The following is a 19,239-nucleotide window of genomic DNA, read 5'->3' on the forward strand; positions in this document are numbered from 1 at the left end:
AAATAAATGTCTTCTTCACAATTCTTTTTATTAACGCCTTCCTACTTACATACAAAGAAAAAAATGTTTATCATTGCTTAATAAATGAACACATGCTTAATAAAAGATGTGTCTTGATATGCTAACTCTACACATTAAAATTAATAAAATATTAAGTATATACCGTTAGAATCATATTTATCTTGCATGCTATCTCTTTTATATAATGATAACATTTCTTCTTTCAGTATCACTATAAATTCAAATTCAAATAATTTTTGTTACTTACTAAGTGATTTTCTTTTCGGTATTCAAATAGTCATGGCATGGCCACTGATAGTCTTATTATGCTGGTCTTTTGTCTTTTCAGTATTACTTTAAAAATATCTGGAAGCATACTTGCTTTATAGCAATAACAAGTATTCTAGAGCTGTCTTGATTTTTTCCCTAATGTAAGACAGCCAATTAACTAGTGTCAAAGGACTTGATTTCTTTGATCAGAAAGATTTTAGAGATCTATATGTATGTACTAGAGCTATGCAGGGAAGTTGATGCAGGCAAATGTGTTGCTCTTGTGGCCACTCTGGTGGTGGTAGCGCTAGAAAATATATTTTCCTTAAGGTCTTGAATCCCCACTCTTTTTTTCGTAGTTCAACATATCACATCATTGTTTTTTGCTTTTCTTGAGTTATCATCACCTACTAAAACTTTCTGTCACACTGACAATGAGGAACTGAAATTTCAGTACTCAAGGCATTTGATCATATAGTATGTCCTCACTTCACGTACTCAATAGGTTCTTGGAAACTGCAACTTTATGTGAAACAATGTGCTGTATAATGAAACCAGTTTTACCATAGACTAATTGATATAAACAACAGTTGAGTTCCTGCTGCACAGTGTATGTCCTTTCCTTTAAAGTTGCTGTTTCCAAGAATCTGTCATGGTTAAGTGAAGACTTACTGTATTCTACTTGAAAACATTTAAACCCTTCTTCACGCATTTCTTCCAAATATTTTTATGCTTCCATCAACTCTTTCAACCCCAGATTTCTTTTTGTTATTTTCTTTTTGAGACAGAGCCTCGCTCTGTGGCCCAGGCTGCAGTGCAGTGCTGCAATCTTGGCTCACTGCAACCTCTACCTGCTGAGTTCAAGCGATTCTCATGCCACAGCCTCCTGAGTAGCTGGAATTATAGGTGCACACCACCATGCCCAGCTAATTTTTGTATTTTTAGTAGAGGCGGGGATTCACCCTGTTGGCCTGGCTGGTCTCAAACTTCTAGCCTCAAGCGATCCACCCACCTTGGCCTCCCAAAGTGCTGGGATTGCAGGTATGAGTCACCGTGCCCAGCCTCCATATTTCTTAACTATAGCTTTCTCTTAATCAAAGTACCACTTTCTCCATGGAGCCTCCCATGAAACCTCTAGTTGGAGTTGTTGATTCTCTAAATTTACAAAACATTATCTGTACGTTTCTTATGGAAGTTATCAGTTATATGCAGTGTTACAACTTATGCATAGTTTATATAGACTACAAAACTGTTAGCCGTTCAAAAATTAGAATGTGGTTTTACATCCTCCATAAATATGTTTTGCATACGTGCATTACTAAAAATTATATTGTGCATTTTATCTCGAATAGAATTTTTGGTGAATTAGAATACTGATAAGATTTCACTAGACTTTAAACATCTGTCTCGTACAGTAGATGTTAACCTTGTAATTCTAAGAAGAGAGACGAGAAGAGCCATCAGGAGTGGGCTTGGGGAAGCTGAATAAAGAGAAACAGGAAAGTTAAAGTATAGATGGGGTTAGGGAAGACTGCTTCCTCGGAGCTTGCCCTCCTTGCAGAAGAATATATAATTAAGGGGTAAGGGAATGTTGCATGCAATACATGGGGTGCTATCTGTATATATTTGTTATCCTAACTAGAGAAATGCTGCTGAGCCCATCATCAAATAGTTTCAGTTAGGTAAGAGAAAAAAATTACTCGCACCTCTTCTTTCTCTTTCACATATGATATTCAAATCATAGAGTTTTCTTCTACATTTTGAGAAGCAGCTAATTTTCAAGACATTTTTTCCCTCATTATCTTTTCACCTGTTAAAAGGCAAGGTACAAGCAAGGTTAATATACACTCTAGTTTCATTAAGAGGAAATTTGAAAAGAGAGAAGATGGAAGATGATTATGTTCTCATGAAAATGGAAAAATATTTTTTAAAAAGTACTTTTGCCATACATTTTAACATTTTACCTTCTTTGAGTAGAAGGGAACTTATTACTCATCCAGTTCAAATTATTTTTATGTCAGATAAACTGAAACCTAATGATATAAACAACACATGTTCTGTGACAATATTCTTCTGTAGTGGGCTTTGAGAAATTATTTGGAGGTCCTAGTAGAGCCCCCCAATTATTGCTAGACTTTTGACCTAAACACCATCTTCTTCATTTTTTGTCAAAGGAAAGACATCAGTTGCCCTGAACTTATTCTTGGAGTCACTGGAGTCAGTATAAGAGCTAGGGTTCTGATAATGGAAGACTTTGGTTCAAATCTTAACTCTTCTACCAATTAACTGGGTGACATTGGACAGGTTGCTCAGCCTTCCTGAGCCTCCCAGGTTTAATGGGGTTAATAATATGGCTGTGAGGCAAATAAAGAAAATAATGAATAAGAAGTTCTTAGCACAGCTCTCGGCAGAGTTGGCCCTTCATAAGAGATGGTGAGTATTGTGATTATTCAGAATGGATGGAGATGGAGCCCAAGGGAATGCAGTGACTTGAGTAATAACTACATCAACACAAGTGATAGAAGGGTTACAGATATTGCAGACACAACAAATGCATCCACAGAATTACATCATGTAGGGACCAGCCCTACAGGATCTGTGGGTTTTTCTTCTCATGTGCAGAGACAAGAGATCATAGAAATAAAGACACAAGACAAAGAGATAGAAGAAAAGACAGCTGGGCCCGGCGGACCACTACCACCAAGACGTGGAGACCGGTAGTAGCCCCAAATGCCTGGCTGCGCTGTTCTTTATTGGATACAAGGCAAAAGGGGCAGGGTAAGGAGTGTGAGTCATCTCCAATGATTGATAAGGTCACGTGACTCACATGTCCACCAGACAGGGGGCCCTTCCCTGTTAGGTAGCCAAGGCAGAGAGAGAGAGAGGACAGCTTACATCATTATTTCTTGTATGCTCTTTTCAGAAAGATCAAAGACTTTAACACCTTCACTAATTTTGCTACTGCTATTTAGAGGGTGGAGCCAGGTGTACAGAGTGGAACATGAAAGTGAAACAGGAGCGTGACTGCTGAAGCACAGCATCACAGGGAGACAGGCCTCTGGATGGCTGTGGGTTGGCCTGACTGATGTCAGGCCTTCCACAAGAGGTGGTGGAGAAGAGTCTTCTCTAACACCCCTGCTAAGTAACGGGTGCCTTCCCTAGGCACTGATGCTACTGCTAGACCAAGGTCAGCTAAGTAACAGTTGCGTTCCCAGGCGCTAGTGTTACTGCTAGACCAAGGAGCCCTCTAGTGGCCCTGTCCAGGCGTGACAAAGGGCTCACACTCTTGTCTTCTGGTCGCTTCTCACCATGCCCCTTTAGTTCCTTCTTTGTATGCTCTGGTTTTTCCTAGGTTATAATTGTAGAGCAAAGATTATTATAATATTGGATTAAAGAGTAATGCTACAAACTGATGATTAACAATACTCATATATCATCATATCTATAATCTATTTCTAGTACAACTACTCTTATTTTGTATATTTTCTTTATTGTACTGGCACAGCTTGTGCCCTCGGTCCCTTGCCTTGGCAGCTGGGTGGCTTGACGCCTACAACACCATTCATTAATGGCAGTGTCCCTTACCTCAATCCAGTCTATTGGTACTCAAAGTTTTTTGACTCTGTCCTGTCTCAGATTATCATCTCCGCAGTTTTTCAATACTTTCACTTTCGAATTATTAAGAATTTAAGTGACTTTCCCAATTCAATTACTGGGCCAAGATTATAACTCATCTCTTGAATTTCAGTCCATTTCCCCTTTTCCTGATGATTTATCTTATGATTCTGTATTAGCGAAATGTGAAAGGTTAACAATTAACTTAGGAAGCATGCTCTTAACCACAAAGTCTGTTTAAATCCAGTGTTTAAATATTTGTTGCAAATATTTTCAAAAATATTTAAGTAAAGTATTGTTTCATTGTTACTTTGGTTTTTCTATTGCTGAACAGTTCTGGTCCTTGGAAAAATCATCTTATACTAGTTAGGGCAAAAGATCATCCTGGGACCCTTCTGACCTAACCAGGAAAAGAACCTGCTGGGAATTACGCATGGAATGGGCTCTTACGAGGTTTCTGTCATTTTTAGGAGTCTGGGGAGGTTCACATATGATCTATGAGTCTTGATTTCTCATGAGACTTCAGAAATGTTGTTTCAATAGACTGTTTATTTCTAAGACTGGAAGACTCTTTATGTTACTAGTCTAATGATGTGTAGGCACCCATCTGTACACTCTTCAATTTCAGATGATTCTTTACTTAGATTGTAACATTATTTTGTTTGTAGGTGGCTGTACGTAATGTTCTAATCATCATCACAATGAAAAAGAAATATTTTACTAGAGAATAAGTAAAAGTCTCTGTTAGACAATAATATACCGAAATCCTTAGTTAAAAGAAACTACTTTGAATTCAAGCTCACTTGGTCATACTAGATCTTGAATATAGTTACTATACTTTGATAGTGCTTTAGTTTATTGTGTTTGCCAAATGTAGTTTCTCAAAAGTGGAAATAGTATGATTATTTCCATATTTCAATATTGACTGACAGTTGATCAGCAACAGTAAAGAATGATACATGCCATAGGAAAAACTAAATATTTCTTCAGAAAACAAAAGGAGATTAAGTTGATTTATGCTGTGACTAAGATATAACTTACTTATAAACACTTGGATAATTCTGAAGGGTTCGTTGTATCATTTCATGATGTAATAATTATCATTAAAATGATCACAAAACATAATGGCAGTTGCTGGTAGGTAAAAATGATACATTATATCAAATTAGACAATGTTACTGCAGTTATAAAGGCATCAGCTTAGCTCCTTTGAGTTATGCCGGGAAGGTAACAATATTACTAAGACTCGTGGATGATTTTGTTAAGAGTGAATCATTAGTAAAAACAGGTGATTGCCAATATGTTATAAAATTGAATTCAGGCTTTAGAAAATAAATTATTTGAGACTATCGAGAAGGAACTAAGGTGAAACATTAGCAAACTACAACCAGTAGACTACATTTAGACAATAGACTGAATTTTGGGAAATTTTGAAAAATACATAAAATTTCAGAATTGACTATTATAAATATTTGATTATATTTATTTAAAACACTTAAAAAAATGAAAGAAAAATAAAACCTTACAAAATTGAAAATCCATTTTTTCCCTCTCCCCAGTAATATTCTCCAACTCCACTCCCTGCCCTGTCCCCTACCCAAACCCTCCACCCAGAGCAACTGCCGTCAGAGTGTGGTAGTTAAAAAAGAAAACTTTACATAAATGTGTATCTATTAATAAAATATACTAAGCTTTGTGTAGTTTTAACTTTACCCTTACGGTATCATGCTATACATATCATTATACAGCTTGATATTTTCACTTGTCATATTTTGAGATGCGTCTGTGTTAAAAAATATTGAATTAGTTTATTCCTTTTAACTACTTTATAGTGTTTTGTGGTATGAATACATTTAATTTATTTTTTTGCTGATCATAGTATACATAGGTTATTTCCTGACATTGATTTTCTAGTAAGAAGCTCGCCCAGAGAAAGTGAATGTATTTTTAAAGAAAGACCAAAAAATAAATGTCATGATAATCTAAGAATTTAATTCCATAATTTACAGAATATATCTCTAGATTTATATATTTATTTCTCTAATAATGTGTATGAATCATACAATTTTTAAATATCAGAACTATCTACAGATAGAAATATATTAGCAATAGTTCTTTTTTTTTTCCTTTTTCTCATTGTCAGATACCACAGGTTGAAGTGTATTTTTTTGTGGAACTATATGAAGCTACCGCTGGAGCAGCAATAAATAACAGCGCCAGATTTGCACAGATTAAAATCTTACAAAGTGATGAATCTCAAAGCCTCGTGTATTTTTCTGTGGGTTCTCGGCTGGCAGTGGCTCACAAGAAGGCCACTTTAATCAGTCTGCAGGTGGCCAGAGATTCTGGGACAGGACTAATGATGTCTGTTAACTTTAGTACCCAGGTAAGCATGGAATATATACTCATACACGTTATGGTTTTCTTCTTTAACTGCAGCTAGAGTAATGACACGGAATAATTGATACATTATTTTCTGAGGATAACATCGTAATTCACTTTTTGTTCATTACATTAAGCTTTATCCTTGAAACAGCTCAGCTTTTCACTCATCAGTAACAGATCATGTTTTAAAATGACAGACTTTTATTTTTTCTCTCTTTTGACAAGATTGGTTATACAGTGCAAACTATATCTTACATAAATCTGTTTTATAAAATCTCTAGGGAGTTAAAATTTCTTCAGAATGTAACTGTGTAAGGCCAGAAGCAGAAAGTAAGGATCTTCTTATGTTTTGTATCCAAAACAGTTGAAAATTTTCTTTTTCAGAACCTCCAGTACTAGCTGATCTTTACACTTCTTCACATCCATGCGTTCACAAAGCCTCGCTGTCACTTTTTTCACATCCATCCTCTTAGGTTGGATAAAAGACAGGGAGGCTATCTGGGGACTCCAATGCTGCATAACACTAAGTCACCACACCGTGGGCTTGGCCCCAACAATACCATACACCTTTCAGCCTTATTTTTTGCTTTTGTTTTAGCAGTGAAACTTTAATATAGTAAAGCAAAAATGTATCTCTACTCTGCTTGAAGCATGATTGTTAGGATCATAGCTGACCCACCTTAGTCCTCTCTTTGTTCCCCTTACTTTATGTAACTTCAGGAAACCCACTATTTGAAAACTACCATTCTGGACAGCTCTTCTATTTCCCATGTTTCAAGAATCCAAACCAGATGACTCCTTGGGCCTTAAGATTTCACAGTTTCATTAAAAGTTCCCTTTAGTACCTGCTTGGTTGTGTCACCATTGGGTGACTCAAACAAACAGGACATTCTGTGCATAAAAGAGAACATGTATGTGGCCAGTATGCTGTAGCAGTTGCATGAGTCAAGATGAGAGAATAGGCCTCAAGCTGTGGATATTAAGCTGTTCTGGAAGTTTGCCAGGCAGTAAAAGTTATCTTTATGACAGAGTCCACAGCTCAGCAAACAAAAAGAAAACTCTCTATTATATGAGACCCTAGAAATAAAGTCTTTTCTAAATAGCACAAAGAGAAGTATGTTCATTTACAGTAGGAAGACTCGAGTATTTTTTTATTGGAGTATTTAAGATAGAAGACAAATTATAGAAAGTCTGTTTCATTCTTCCTCTTCTCCCATAAAATGTGTATTGTCATAACTTACTACTTTGTAGAATGGAAGAAAGAGGACTGGAGATGATAAAACAGATGATAAAAGAGATTTGAGGCACATCTTAAGCGAGTTTATGTGCTCAGTCAGATGAGAGGGAAATTGAAGTTGCCAAAAGAAGAATCTGAAGGCCAGCATCTCTATCATATATATTTATATCTTTTATAGATTCTTTATAAGTGATTCTTTGCAAAATGCATGCTGTCACTAGTGTATAAATCATAAAGGGCACTTATTTATGGAACAATATATTTTTAGGAATTTCCAGTTTTCCCTACCATAATGGTTAATTTTACGTGTCAACTTGACTGGACCACAGAGTGCCCATATATCTGGTCAAACATTATTCTGAGTGTTTCTGTGAGGGTTATTTTTTGGAATGAGATTGGCATGTAAATCAGTAGACTGAGTAAAGCAGATTGACTTCATAATGTGGGTGAGCCTTATTTAATCAGTCGAAGTCCTAAATAGAACAAAAAGCCAGGCCCTCCCTTAAGTAAGAGATAATTTTTCCTATCTGATAGGCTTTGAATTGGAATAGTGGCTTTTTCAGTCTTTGGACTCAAAATGGAACATTGGCTTTTCCTGGGTCTCAAGCCTGCTGGCCTTTGCACTGGAACTACACCATTGGTTCTCCTAGTTCTCAGGCCATAAGGTTTGAACTGGAACCACTGACTTTGGTCTCCAGCCTGTGAAATCATCCTGCAGATGATCTTGAGTCTTCTCAGCCTCTATAACTGCATGAGCTAATTTCTTATAACAAATCTCTCTCTCTATATATATATACAGACACACATATATACATATATACACATATATACATACATACATATATATATACACACACACACACCCTATTCTGACCCTGACCCATAAACACACTACCCTGAGATTATGGGCTTTGTAGAGAATGTTTGTGGCAATGAATTAATACCAGTTTTTTTTAATTTTTAATTTTTGTAGGTACATAGTAGGTGTATATATTAATAGGATACATGAGATATTTTGTTACAGGCATACAATGCATAATAATCACATCAGGATAAATGGGGTATCCATCACCTCAAGCATTTATCCTTTATTTTTGTTACAGACAATTCAATTATACTTTTCTAGTTATTTTTAAATGTACAATAAATTATTGTTAACTATAGTCATCCTCTGGTGCTATCAAATACTAGATTTTATTCATTCTATCTGACTATTTTTTGTACTCATTGACCATTCTAACTTCCTTCAACCCCCTCCACCCCACCGCCACCACCCTTCTCAGCCTTTGGTAACCATCATTCTACTCCCCGTCTTCATGAGTTCAATTGTTTCAATTTGTAGCTCCCACACATAAGTGAGAACTTGTAATGTCTGTGTTTCTCTGCGTGGCTTATTTCACTTAACATAATAACCTCTAGTTCCATCCATGTTGTTGCAAATTACAGGATCTCATTCTTTTTAATGGCTTAATAGTACTGCATTGTGTATATGTACCACATTTTCAATATCCGTTCATCTGTTGATGGACACCTCGGTTGGTTCCAAATCTTGACTGTGGTGAATAGTGTTGCAACAAACATGAGAGTGCAGGTATCTCTTCGATACAGTTTCTTTTCTTTTGGGTATGTCCCTAGGATTTCCTTTCTTTTGGGTATATACCTAGGAGTGGAATTACTGGATTACATGGTAGCTCTATTTTTAGTTTTTTGAGGAATCTCCAAACTTCTCCACAGTGGTTGTACTAATTTACATTCCTACCAGCAGTATATGAGGGTTCCGTTTTCTCCACCTTCTCACTAGCATTCATTATTGCCTTTCTTTTGCATAAAAGCCATTTAACTGGGGTGAGATTATATCTCATTGCAGTTTTGATTTGCATTTCTCTCATGATCAGTGATGTTGAGCACTTTTTCTTATACCTATTTGCCATTTGTATGTCTTTTGAGAAATGTCTATTCAGCTCTTTTGTCCATTTTTAAATTGGATTATTACATTTTTACTTATAGAGTTCCTTGAGCTCCTTATATATTCTAGTTATTAATCCCTTGTCAGATGGGTAGTTTGCAGATATTTTCTCCCATTCCTTGGGTTGTCACTTCACTTTGTTGATTGTTTCGTTAGTTGTGCAGAAACTTTAATTTGATGTGATTCCATTTGTCCAGTTTTGCTTTGGTTGTGGGGTATTACTCAAAAAAAATCTGCCAGTCCAATGTCCTAGAGAGTTTCCTCCAATGTTTTCTTGTAGTAGTTTCATAGTTTGAGATCTTAAATTTAAGTCTTTAATCCATTTTTATTTTGATTTGGCTTTTTGTATATGGTGAGAGATTGGGATCTAGTTTCATTCCTCTGCATATGGATATCCAGATTTCCCGGAACCATTTATTGGAGAGACTGCCCTTTTTCCAATGTATGTTCTTGTCACCTTTGTGGAAAATGAGTTCACTGTAGAAGTACGGATTTGTTTCTGGGTTCTATTCCATTCTGTTCCATTGGTCTATATGTCTGCTTTTATGCCAGTACCATGCTACTTTGGTTACTATCGCTCTGTAGTATAATTTGAAATCAGGTTATGTGATTCCTCCAGTTTTGTTCTTGTTGCTCAGGATAGCTTTGGCTATTCTGAGTCTTTTGTTTTTCCATTTAAGACTATTTTTCCTACTTCTGTGAAGAATGTCATTGGCATTTTGATAGGGATTGTGTTGAATCTGTAGGTTGCTTTGGGTAGTATGAACATGTTTACAATACTGATTCTTGCAATCTATGAACATGAAATATCTGCATTTTTGTGTCTTCTTCAATTGCTTGCTTCAATGTTTCTCATAGATTTTTTTTTGTTTTTGAGATAGGATCTTGATCTTTTGCCCAGGCTGGAGTGCTATGGTGTGATCATGGCTTACTACATCCTCAACCTCCTAGGCTCAAGCAATGCTCCCACCTCAGCCTCTCAAGTAGCCATGACTACAAGTGCACACCACTACACCTGGCTAATTTTTGTAGTTTTTGTAGAAATGGGATTTTACCATAATACTCAGGCTGGTCTCAAACTCGTGGGCTCAAGCAATCCACCAACTTCAGCCACCCAAAATGCTGGGATTATAGGCATGAGCCACCATGCCTGCATCCCAGTTTTATAGTTTTCATTTTAGAGATCTTTCACTTGCTTGGCTAAGTTTATTCTGAGGTATTTTATTTTATGTGGCTATTGTAAATAGGATTGGTTTTTTTTTTTTTTTTTTTATTTTCCATATGGTTCACTGTTGGCATATAGAAATGCTACAGATGTTTGTATGTTGATTTTAAATACTGCAACTTTACTAAATTTGTTTATCAATTCTATTTTTTTTGTTGTTGAAATCTAGTTTTTTCCAAATACAAGGTCATATCATCTGCAAACAAGGATAATTTGACTTCTTCCTTTCCAATTTGGATGGCCTTTATATCATTCCCTTGTCTGATTGCCATTAAAATAATTGCCATTTAAAGTAATTGTCATTATTTTAAAATGATGACATCTTATTACTGATTGCATAAACATACAAATGAACTAACAAGCAAAGAGAAAACTGATAAAATTTGACACCTTAACTTTGTACCCCACTTTTTAACTTTTTGTTGTTTCTAGTTGTATCTTATTATACTGTCTATGTCTAGAAAAGTTGTTGTAGTTATTATTTTTATCCGTTCATTGTTACTCTTTCTACTCAAGAAATGAGTAGCTTACACACAAAAATTACAGTGTTATAATATTCTGTAATTTTCTGTGTCCTTGCTATTAACCATGAGTTTTGTACATTCAGATGATTTCTTATTGCTTATTAACATCTTTTTCTTTTAAGTTGAAGAACTTTCATTAGCATTTCTTGTAGGATAGGACTGGTGTTGATAAAATCTCTCAGCTTTGTTTGTCTGGGAAAGTCTTTCTCCTTCATGTCTGGAGGATATTTTCACTTGATATACTACTCTAGGATAAAAGTTTCTTCAGCACTTACTAAATATGTCATGCTACACTCCCCTGGCCTGTAAGGTTTCCACTGAAAAATTTGCTACCAGGTGTATTGGAGCTCCATTCTATGTTATTTGTTTCCTTTTACTTGCTGCTTTTAGGATTCTTTTTTTTTTTTTAATCCTTGACCTTTGGGAGTTTGATTATTAAATGCCTTGAGGTAGCCTTCCTTGGGTTAAATCTGCTTGGTATTCTGTAACCTTGTTGTACTTGAATACTGATATGTTTCTCTGTGTTTGGGAAGTTCCCTATTATTAACCCTTTGAATAAACGTTATCCTTCTGTCTCTCTCTTTACGTCCTCTTTAAGGCCAATACCTCTTGAATTTGGCCTTTGAATGATATTTATAGATCTTGTATGCATGTTTCATTGTTTTTCATTCTTTTTTCTTTTGTTTCCTCTGTCTGACTCCCTTTCCTTCCTTCCCTCCCTCCCTCCCTTCCTCCCTCCCTGCTTGCTTGCTTTTTCTTTTTCTTTCTTTCTTTCTTTCTTTCTTTCTTTCTTTCTTTCTTTCTTTCTTTCTTTCTTTCTTTCTTTCTTTCTTTCTTTCTTTCTTTCTTTCTTTTTCTTTCTTTTCTTTCTTTTCTTTCTTTCTCTTTCTTTCTCTCTCTCTCTCTCTTTCTTTCCTTTCTTTCTTGATTCTTCCAATCCATGAACATGAAATATCTGCATTTTGTGTCTTCTTCAGTTGTTTTGCGCGGTCATCTTTTCCTGGATGGTCTTGATGCCTGTGGATATTTGTCAATATCTGGGCATTGAAAAATTATGTATTTATTGTAGTCTTCGCAGTCTGGGCTTATTTTTACCCATCCTTCTTGGGAAGTTTTTCCAGATATTTGAAGAGGCTTGGGTGCTGTGATCTAAATTTTTGGTTATTGCAGCCATGTCTGCATTAGGTGGCACCCCAAGCCCAGTAATGCTGTTGCTCTTGCACACTCCTAGAAGTACTGCGTTGGTGGTCTTGGATAAGATCTGGGAAAATTCCCTGGATTACCAGGCAGAGACTCTTGTTCTCTTTCCTTACTTTCTCCTAAACAAAAGGAGCCTCTCTGTCTGTGCTGAACTTCCTGTAGCTGCCAGAGGGTTGATTCAAGAACTCTTGTGGTCATTACCACTGGGATTGTGCTAGATCAGACCTGAAGCCAGCACAGCACTGGGGGTCTCACCTAAGGCCATGGTGACCACTGCATGACATATATCATAGTATAACTAATAAAAATTAAAGGCAAGAAAAATATTGAAAGAACTGAGAAAGAAAAGTACCTTACCTTTATGGCAAAAGCAATAGGAATGACAGGAGATTTCTCATGGAAAACCATGGGTCCCAGGTGGAAATGGTACACTATTTTTCAAGTGCCGAAGGAAAATAAACTTCAGCCCTAAATTCTATATCCAGTGAACATGTCTTTCACAAGTGAAGGGGAAATTAAGATATTCCCAGATGAAAGAAAAACAAAGAATTTGTTGCATACAGACCTACCCTGAAAGAATGGCTAACGAAAGATCTTTAAACAGAAAGGGAATGATAAAAAGGAAAAAACCTTGGAACATCAGGAAGGAAGAAAGAACACAATAAACAAAAGTGGATTTCACCAGAAAGGATGTACAGATAAAGAATAAGCATGTAAAATGATGTTCAACACTATTAGCTATTAGCAAAATGAAACCACAATGGGATATCACTAGATGCCTACCAGAATGGCTAAAATAAAATCCATGACAATACCAAATGCTGGTGAGAATTCACAGAGACTGGATCACTTATTTATTGCTGATGGGATGAAAAATGGTAAGCCACTCTGGACAACAGTTTAGAAGTTTCTTCAAGAATTAAACATGAACTACCTTATGACTCAGGAGTTGCAGTCCCAGGCATTTATTCCTGATAAATGAAAATTTATGTTCACACAAAAACTTGCACATGAACATTTATAGTATCTTCTTAATAACAGCCCCAAAGTGGAAACAATTCAGGTGTCCTTCAATGGGTAAATGCTTAAACTGTGGTACATCCATGCATGGAACACTACTCACTAATAATAAGAAACAAACTATTGATACATATAACTACCTAATCTCCATATAATCATACTAAGTAAAAAAAAAAAAAGCTGATACCAAAAGATTATATACTGTGCGATTCCATTTCTATAATATTCTTGAAATTACAAAATTATAGGAATGGAAAAGAAATTGGTGGTTGCCAGAGATTAAGGAGGGAATGGGCTGGGGTGATGCGAGTGTAGCTATAGAAGGTAACATACAGAATTCTTGTGGGGGTGAAAATGTTCTGGCTCTTGACTGTATCAATGACAAAATCCTGGTTGTGATATTATATTGCAGTTATACAAGATGTTACTAATGAAAGAGATTGGGTAAAGGGTATAGGAAATCTCCTTCATTATTTCTTATAATTGCATGTGAATCTGCAATTATGTCAGAATAAAAGTTTAAACAATTAGAAATGACAGTTTCACCTCTCTGGTATTATTTTCCTGTTGCTTAATTGCTCTTATGTTGTCCTCTAAGTGCTAAGCATATTACTGGAAAACAGAGACATATTAATTCTCTTTTCCAGTAGCTGGCATGGATGAAAAAATAATTATGGATCAAGTTGTTATTCTATTATAATATTGATTTTCATTTTACTTTAAATAGATTAATGCAGTTAAAACAGTCATTGTAACATAGATACCCTTTGGTAGACCAGCATTCCCATGTACCTAAGTACTGTAGCCTTAGCATCAGTTCTCTTATATCTAAGTTTGTGATATAAAGTTAAGACGGAATTTCTGGTCCTTCCTATTTGAGACAATGAAGACATCTGTTAATCTAGTTATCTTTCAATTAAATAGACCTATAGCTAAAAACAAATTTGAAACTGATTCCAAATACTTTCTTTTATATATGTGTGCTAGCTGGAAGCACACAAATTCAAGAAAGACCATATTTTTCATTCTTATTTTCACATTGCCTTTTCTATTCAAAGACTATTTCTATATTGATTTTTTTTTTTTTTTTTTTTTTTTTTTTGAGATGGAGTCTCGCCCTGTCACCCAGACTGGAGTGCAATGGTGCGATTTTGGCTCACTGCAACTTCTGCCTCCTGGGTTCAAGCTATTCTCCCAGCTCAGCCTCCTGTGTGGCTGGGATTACAGGCACCCACCATCATGACTGGCTAATTTTTGTATTTTTGTAGAGATGACATTTCACCATGTTGGCCAGGTTGGTCTTGAACTCCTGACCTCAAGTGATCCACCTGCCTCTGCCTCCCCATTGTCACTTTTAAATTGCATAGTGCTTATTTGTGTTTATTATATGTATTTTAATAAACACAAAGAACACAAGAACATTCTGATTGTTTCATTTCCTTTAAATATTTGAACTGTGAAATAAGTCCTGCCAAAAAACAGCAGGCCAAATGTATACATACAGTTTATAGTAATCAGATCACCAACACCTTGTTTCAGAAATTCAACTTTATCAGAATTTTATTATAAAACTTTTCATTATGAACCCCTCTGATGCCATCTTGCTTTTTCCTTGACTATCCCCACCTTGCAGATAATTTCTATCTTGAATTTTATGTTAAATTATTCATATGCTTTTTAAGTAGTTCTGTTCTTATGTATTATTACCTGTTTTGGAAATTGTGCAAATGAAATTAATCCAATTATATTGTTCTATGGTCCTTGTTTTGTTCAGTCATATGTTTGTGAACTATCCATGCTGATGTGTATAATTGAAATTCTTTCATTTTAACTGTTATATCGTATTCCAGGGAATATTTTAATGTATCCATTCTAAAGCCATTACATTTTTGAGTTATTTCCTTCAGTAAGGCTTTCTGTTTTATCATTACACTGCAGATGCTCTTAAAAAGCATTCATTGATTTTTTTCATTTTTTGACACAATCAGTCACTTCCTCCTTCCTGAAGAATGCTCTTCTTTGGGCTTTTGTAATACCACACCTTCCTGCTCTTAATCCCTACCTCACTTGGAGCTCCTTCCTGTTGTCTATGTTGGTCTTCCTAGCCAGTAAATGTTGGGATCCACCAAGATTCAATCTCCAGGCTAGACTATGTAGAACTGTTTGTTAAATATCATCTGTAAACGGAGGACTTCCACATTTTTATCACTAACCTCATCACCTCTCCTGATCCAGACCCATGTATCTGATTGCTCTTACTTGATGTCATCACTTGAATGTCTAAGAGGCATCTCAGACTACTGTGTGTAACAGATAACTCTTAATTTGTCCCTTAATAATATTTTCCCCAGTTTCCCACCATTCATTATCCATTTACTCATTCATCCAGGCAAGCAACTAGGAGTTACCTTTACTTCTCCTCTTCCTTCCACCTAATATCAAATTCATCAGAAAGTTCTATTGACTCTAAGCTGGGCATAGTGGTGAAAGCCTGTGGTCCCAGCTACTTAGGAGAATCTCTTGAGCCCAAGAGTTGGATACCAGCCTTGTTGATATAGCAAGACCTTCATCTCTAAAAAAAAAAAAAAAAAACCAAAATCAAACAAACAAAAAGTCCTGTTGACTCTACATTCAAATTTATTTCTAGTCTGAGTACTTCTACTCATGTGTATCTCTAGTCTGATATTTCTACTTATGTGACCCTATTTATTCTACCACTGTTTCTTGCATGAACGAATGCAAAAACCTCCATGCTCATCCCCTACTACATCCTAATATACACAATAGCCAGAATACTCATGAATAATGTTAAATAAAATGTGTCATTTTCCTGCTTGAATCCTCTAGGGTCTGCCTCCCACATTTTGAATAATGAACCTACATGCCTACATGATCTGACTCCTATCCACTTCTCTCTTTTTTTTTTTTTTTTTTTTTTTTGAGATGGAGTCTCACTCTATTGCCCAGGCTGGAGTGCGGTGGCACAATCTCGGCTCACTGCAACCTCCGCCTCCCAGGTTCAAGTGATTCTCCTGCTGCAGCCTCCCCAGTAGCTGGAATTACAGGTGCATTACACCACGCCCTGCTAATTTTTTGTATTTTTAGTAGAGATGAGGTTTCACTGGGTTAGCCACGATGGTCTTGATCTCCTGACCTTGTGATCTGCCCGCCTCAGCCTCCCAAAGTGCTGAGTTTACAGGTGTGAGCCACCGCACCTGGCCTCCACCTCTCTTATATCAGCATCGAGCACTCTCCTCCTAGTCACATTGGCCTTAGGTTCTTCCTTGAACAGACTAAGATGGTTCCCACCTCCAGTGCCTTTGTAATTATTCTTTCTCCCTAGAATATTTCCTGAGATCCTTATGTAGCCTATTCATTTATTTCCCTGCAGTCTGTGTTCAAATATCACAAGAGCTTCTGTGTCCAGTTTTATATAAAATGGTACCCTTACCATCACCCTGCATTCCCTTACCTACTTTTGTTTTTCTTCATAGAACTTGTCTTCATGTAAAAATCTATCATTAATCCCACAGCCCTTGTGCAACCTGTATCTTCTGCTACAATAGTAGGTTCTATGAATGCAGGTATTCTGTTGTTCAAATCTACATCCGTAGTATGCCACTTGGCTTGTACTAGGAGTTTAATAGTTCTTGGCTCAGTAGTAAATAAATGCACATTCCTTTGATTCTTCCTTGACTAAAGTGTTCATGCTTCACGTTCCAAAACACTTTTTCCAAGAAAACTTTTCAATAACCGTAATGTGAAGAATAGCAGAGGTATATATGTCCAGGACCCTACTCCTTAGGATATTTCCATTTTTGAGTGTAAACATGAAACCAATTTCTTCTACTTCTTCCTTCCTCCCCACTGCTTTCTCTCTACTCTCCCCAGCCTGCCCCCAAAAATTTCTATGTGACAGTGAAAATATAAATATTCCCCCTTTTCCTGCATACTTAAATTTTGCCACATGTGTTATTTGAAGCCCGATTTTCAGTCACAATTGGAGAAATGGAGGCAAGAGTGACATTTCTGGTCTAATTTGCTTCCTTGGTCCATTTGAAGGCATCTTTTTCCTAATCTCATCACTATATATTATGTATTTATCTCTCTAATTTATCTTAGAAGATAATAAAAAGTATAAAACCCCATATTTTGGTAGTACTGTTGTCATCATTGCCCTCCAGTTTGTTTAAGAGAAACTGAATTTGTTTAAGAAACAAGAATTTGTTTAGGACAAGATCAGAGGTGTCATAGATTCACTTAAATGGTGTTGTTTAATTTCTAGGAGTTGAGGAGTGCTGAAACAATTGGTCGTACTATCATATCTCCAGCTATTTCTGGGAAGGATTTTGTGATAACTGAAGGTACATTGGTCTTTGAACCTGGCCAGAGAAGCACTGTGTTGGATGTCATCCTAACGCCAGAGACAGGATCTTTAAATTCTTTTCCTAAACGCTTCCAGATTGTCCTTTTTGACCCAAAAGGTGGTGCCAGAATTGATAAAGTGTATGGTACTGCCAACATCACTCTTGTCTCGGACGCAGATTCGCAGGCCATTTGGGGGCTTGCAGATCAGCTGCATCAGCCCGTGAATGATGATATTCTCAACAGAGTGCTCCATACCATCAGCATGAAAGTGGCCACAGAAAACACAGATGAACAACTCAGTGCCATGATGCATTTAATAGAAAAGGTAAGTTCTTGTGAATATTAGCACTTCGTTTAGTGAAATTTTGTAAATTTAAAAACCCGAGTAAAACCAAAAATACATTCTCTTTTAACATTGGTTATTATGAAATTATGATAAAGTTAGATTTCTGAATATAGAAATAGAATGCATCATATCGAACACTGTCCTCTTGCTTGGATATGACTGATGCCTCTTTGGAAATCTCAGTCTTAGGCTTGGAGAATGACCTAGTGCAGTAGTAAAGACAGCCTAGTGCCTGAAAAAAAAGGCTGCAGAGGTTGGAAGCTATAGGCAGTTGGCGATTCTCCAGAAACTGGCCAATTAACTTTGTAGTTTCAGCCTCAGTTTTTTTAGTCCATTAAGAAAAGGACTTGAACTAGATTATCTACATAGCCCTTCCAGTTTAAATGCCATGGAATAGGATTATTGCCCTCTGCTTGTTCTTTGGTCCTCATGGGCACTGAAAACTCAGAAAAGAAAAATTAAGAAATGACTAGATAATTTCAGACTTTCCATTTGGTTTAGACTTGTACAAAACAGATTTTATTTTAAACCTATTTACTTATACCTCTGCAAATGATGGAATTAAATGGAGATGTGAGAGCCTAAGAATATAAATTTTGAAAGATATCTATAAAGTTATTACTTTAAAAAAAGCCTCCTTTAAAGGTTTACTTTGGGCTTTCTTATAAATATATTTCCTATCAATATATTTATATAGAAGAATTGAATGTTTTGAGTACATACACATGAGTGTATAATTACTACATCTCTCACATAGTCGCCTTTAAATACTTTAGATGTTTACAATGGGGTTTTAGATGGTTGTGCACTTTCCATCTGGTGCTAGCTCTTAAAATACAATGCTCGAAGGATAGAAAAGAAAATTATAAAGTACAGAGGTAAAAAGAGCAGACCATGGCAAACATCTTATAAAGCAAAGGAAAGCAATTCCTATTTCATGCAGAGAAAATTCTAGCAATAAAACTCACTCCATAAAATATTATTACTTGAATTTTCTAATGGCCCAATGGCATAGAACAATGCCAAGTTGTTTTTGGTCAGGGAAAGAGAAAGAATGTACAGTAATTACATTTTAGGGAAGAA

The 19,239-nt window shown here is 36.1% G+C and overlaps 1 protein-coding gene across 13 annotated transcripts in view; it reads left to right on the forward strand.

The window, feature by feature from the left end:
* The window catches only part of ADGRV1 (adhesion G protein-coupled receptor V1), a 597,366-nt gene that overhangs the window by 256,152 nt on the left and 321,975 nt on the right, over nucleotides 1–19,239 (forward strand). For 11 of the 13 annotated variants that reach the window (XR_012413865.1, XR_012413864.1, XM_005557361.4 and 8 more), the window contains 2 exons: nucleotides 6,029–6,271; nucleotides 17,728–18,135. Coding sequence is in view for 11 of the 13 variants with exons in the window: in XM_005557361.4 (XP_005557418.3) it covers nucleotides 6,029–6,271; nucleotides 17,728–18,135 (651 nt within the window). In the remaining 2 variants the exon portion in view is untranslated. Of the gene's footprint in view, nucleotides 1–2,892; nucleotides 3,011–6,028; nucleotides 6,272–17,727; nucleotides 18,136–19,239 lie in introns of those variants that run through there. The other 2 variants (XM_065546491.1, XM_065546496.1) reach the window with 2 other exon arrangements.

Source organism: Macaca fascicularis, chromosome 6, assembly GCF_037993035.2.
Source record: "Macaca fascicularis isolate 582-1 chromosome 6, T2T-MFA8v1.1".
NCBI classification, from domain to species: Eukaryota; Metazoa; Chordata; class Mammalia; order Primates; family Cercopithecidae; genus Macaca; species Macaca fascicularis.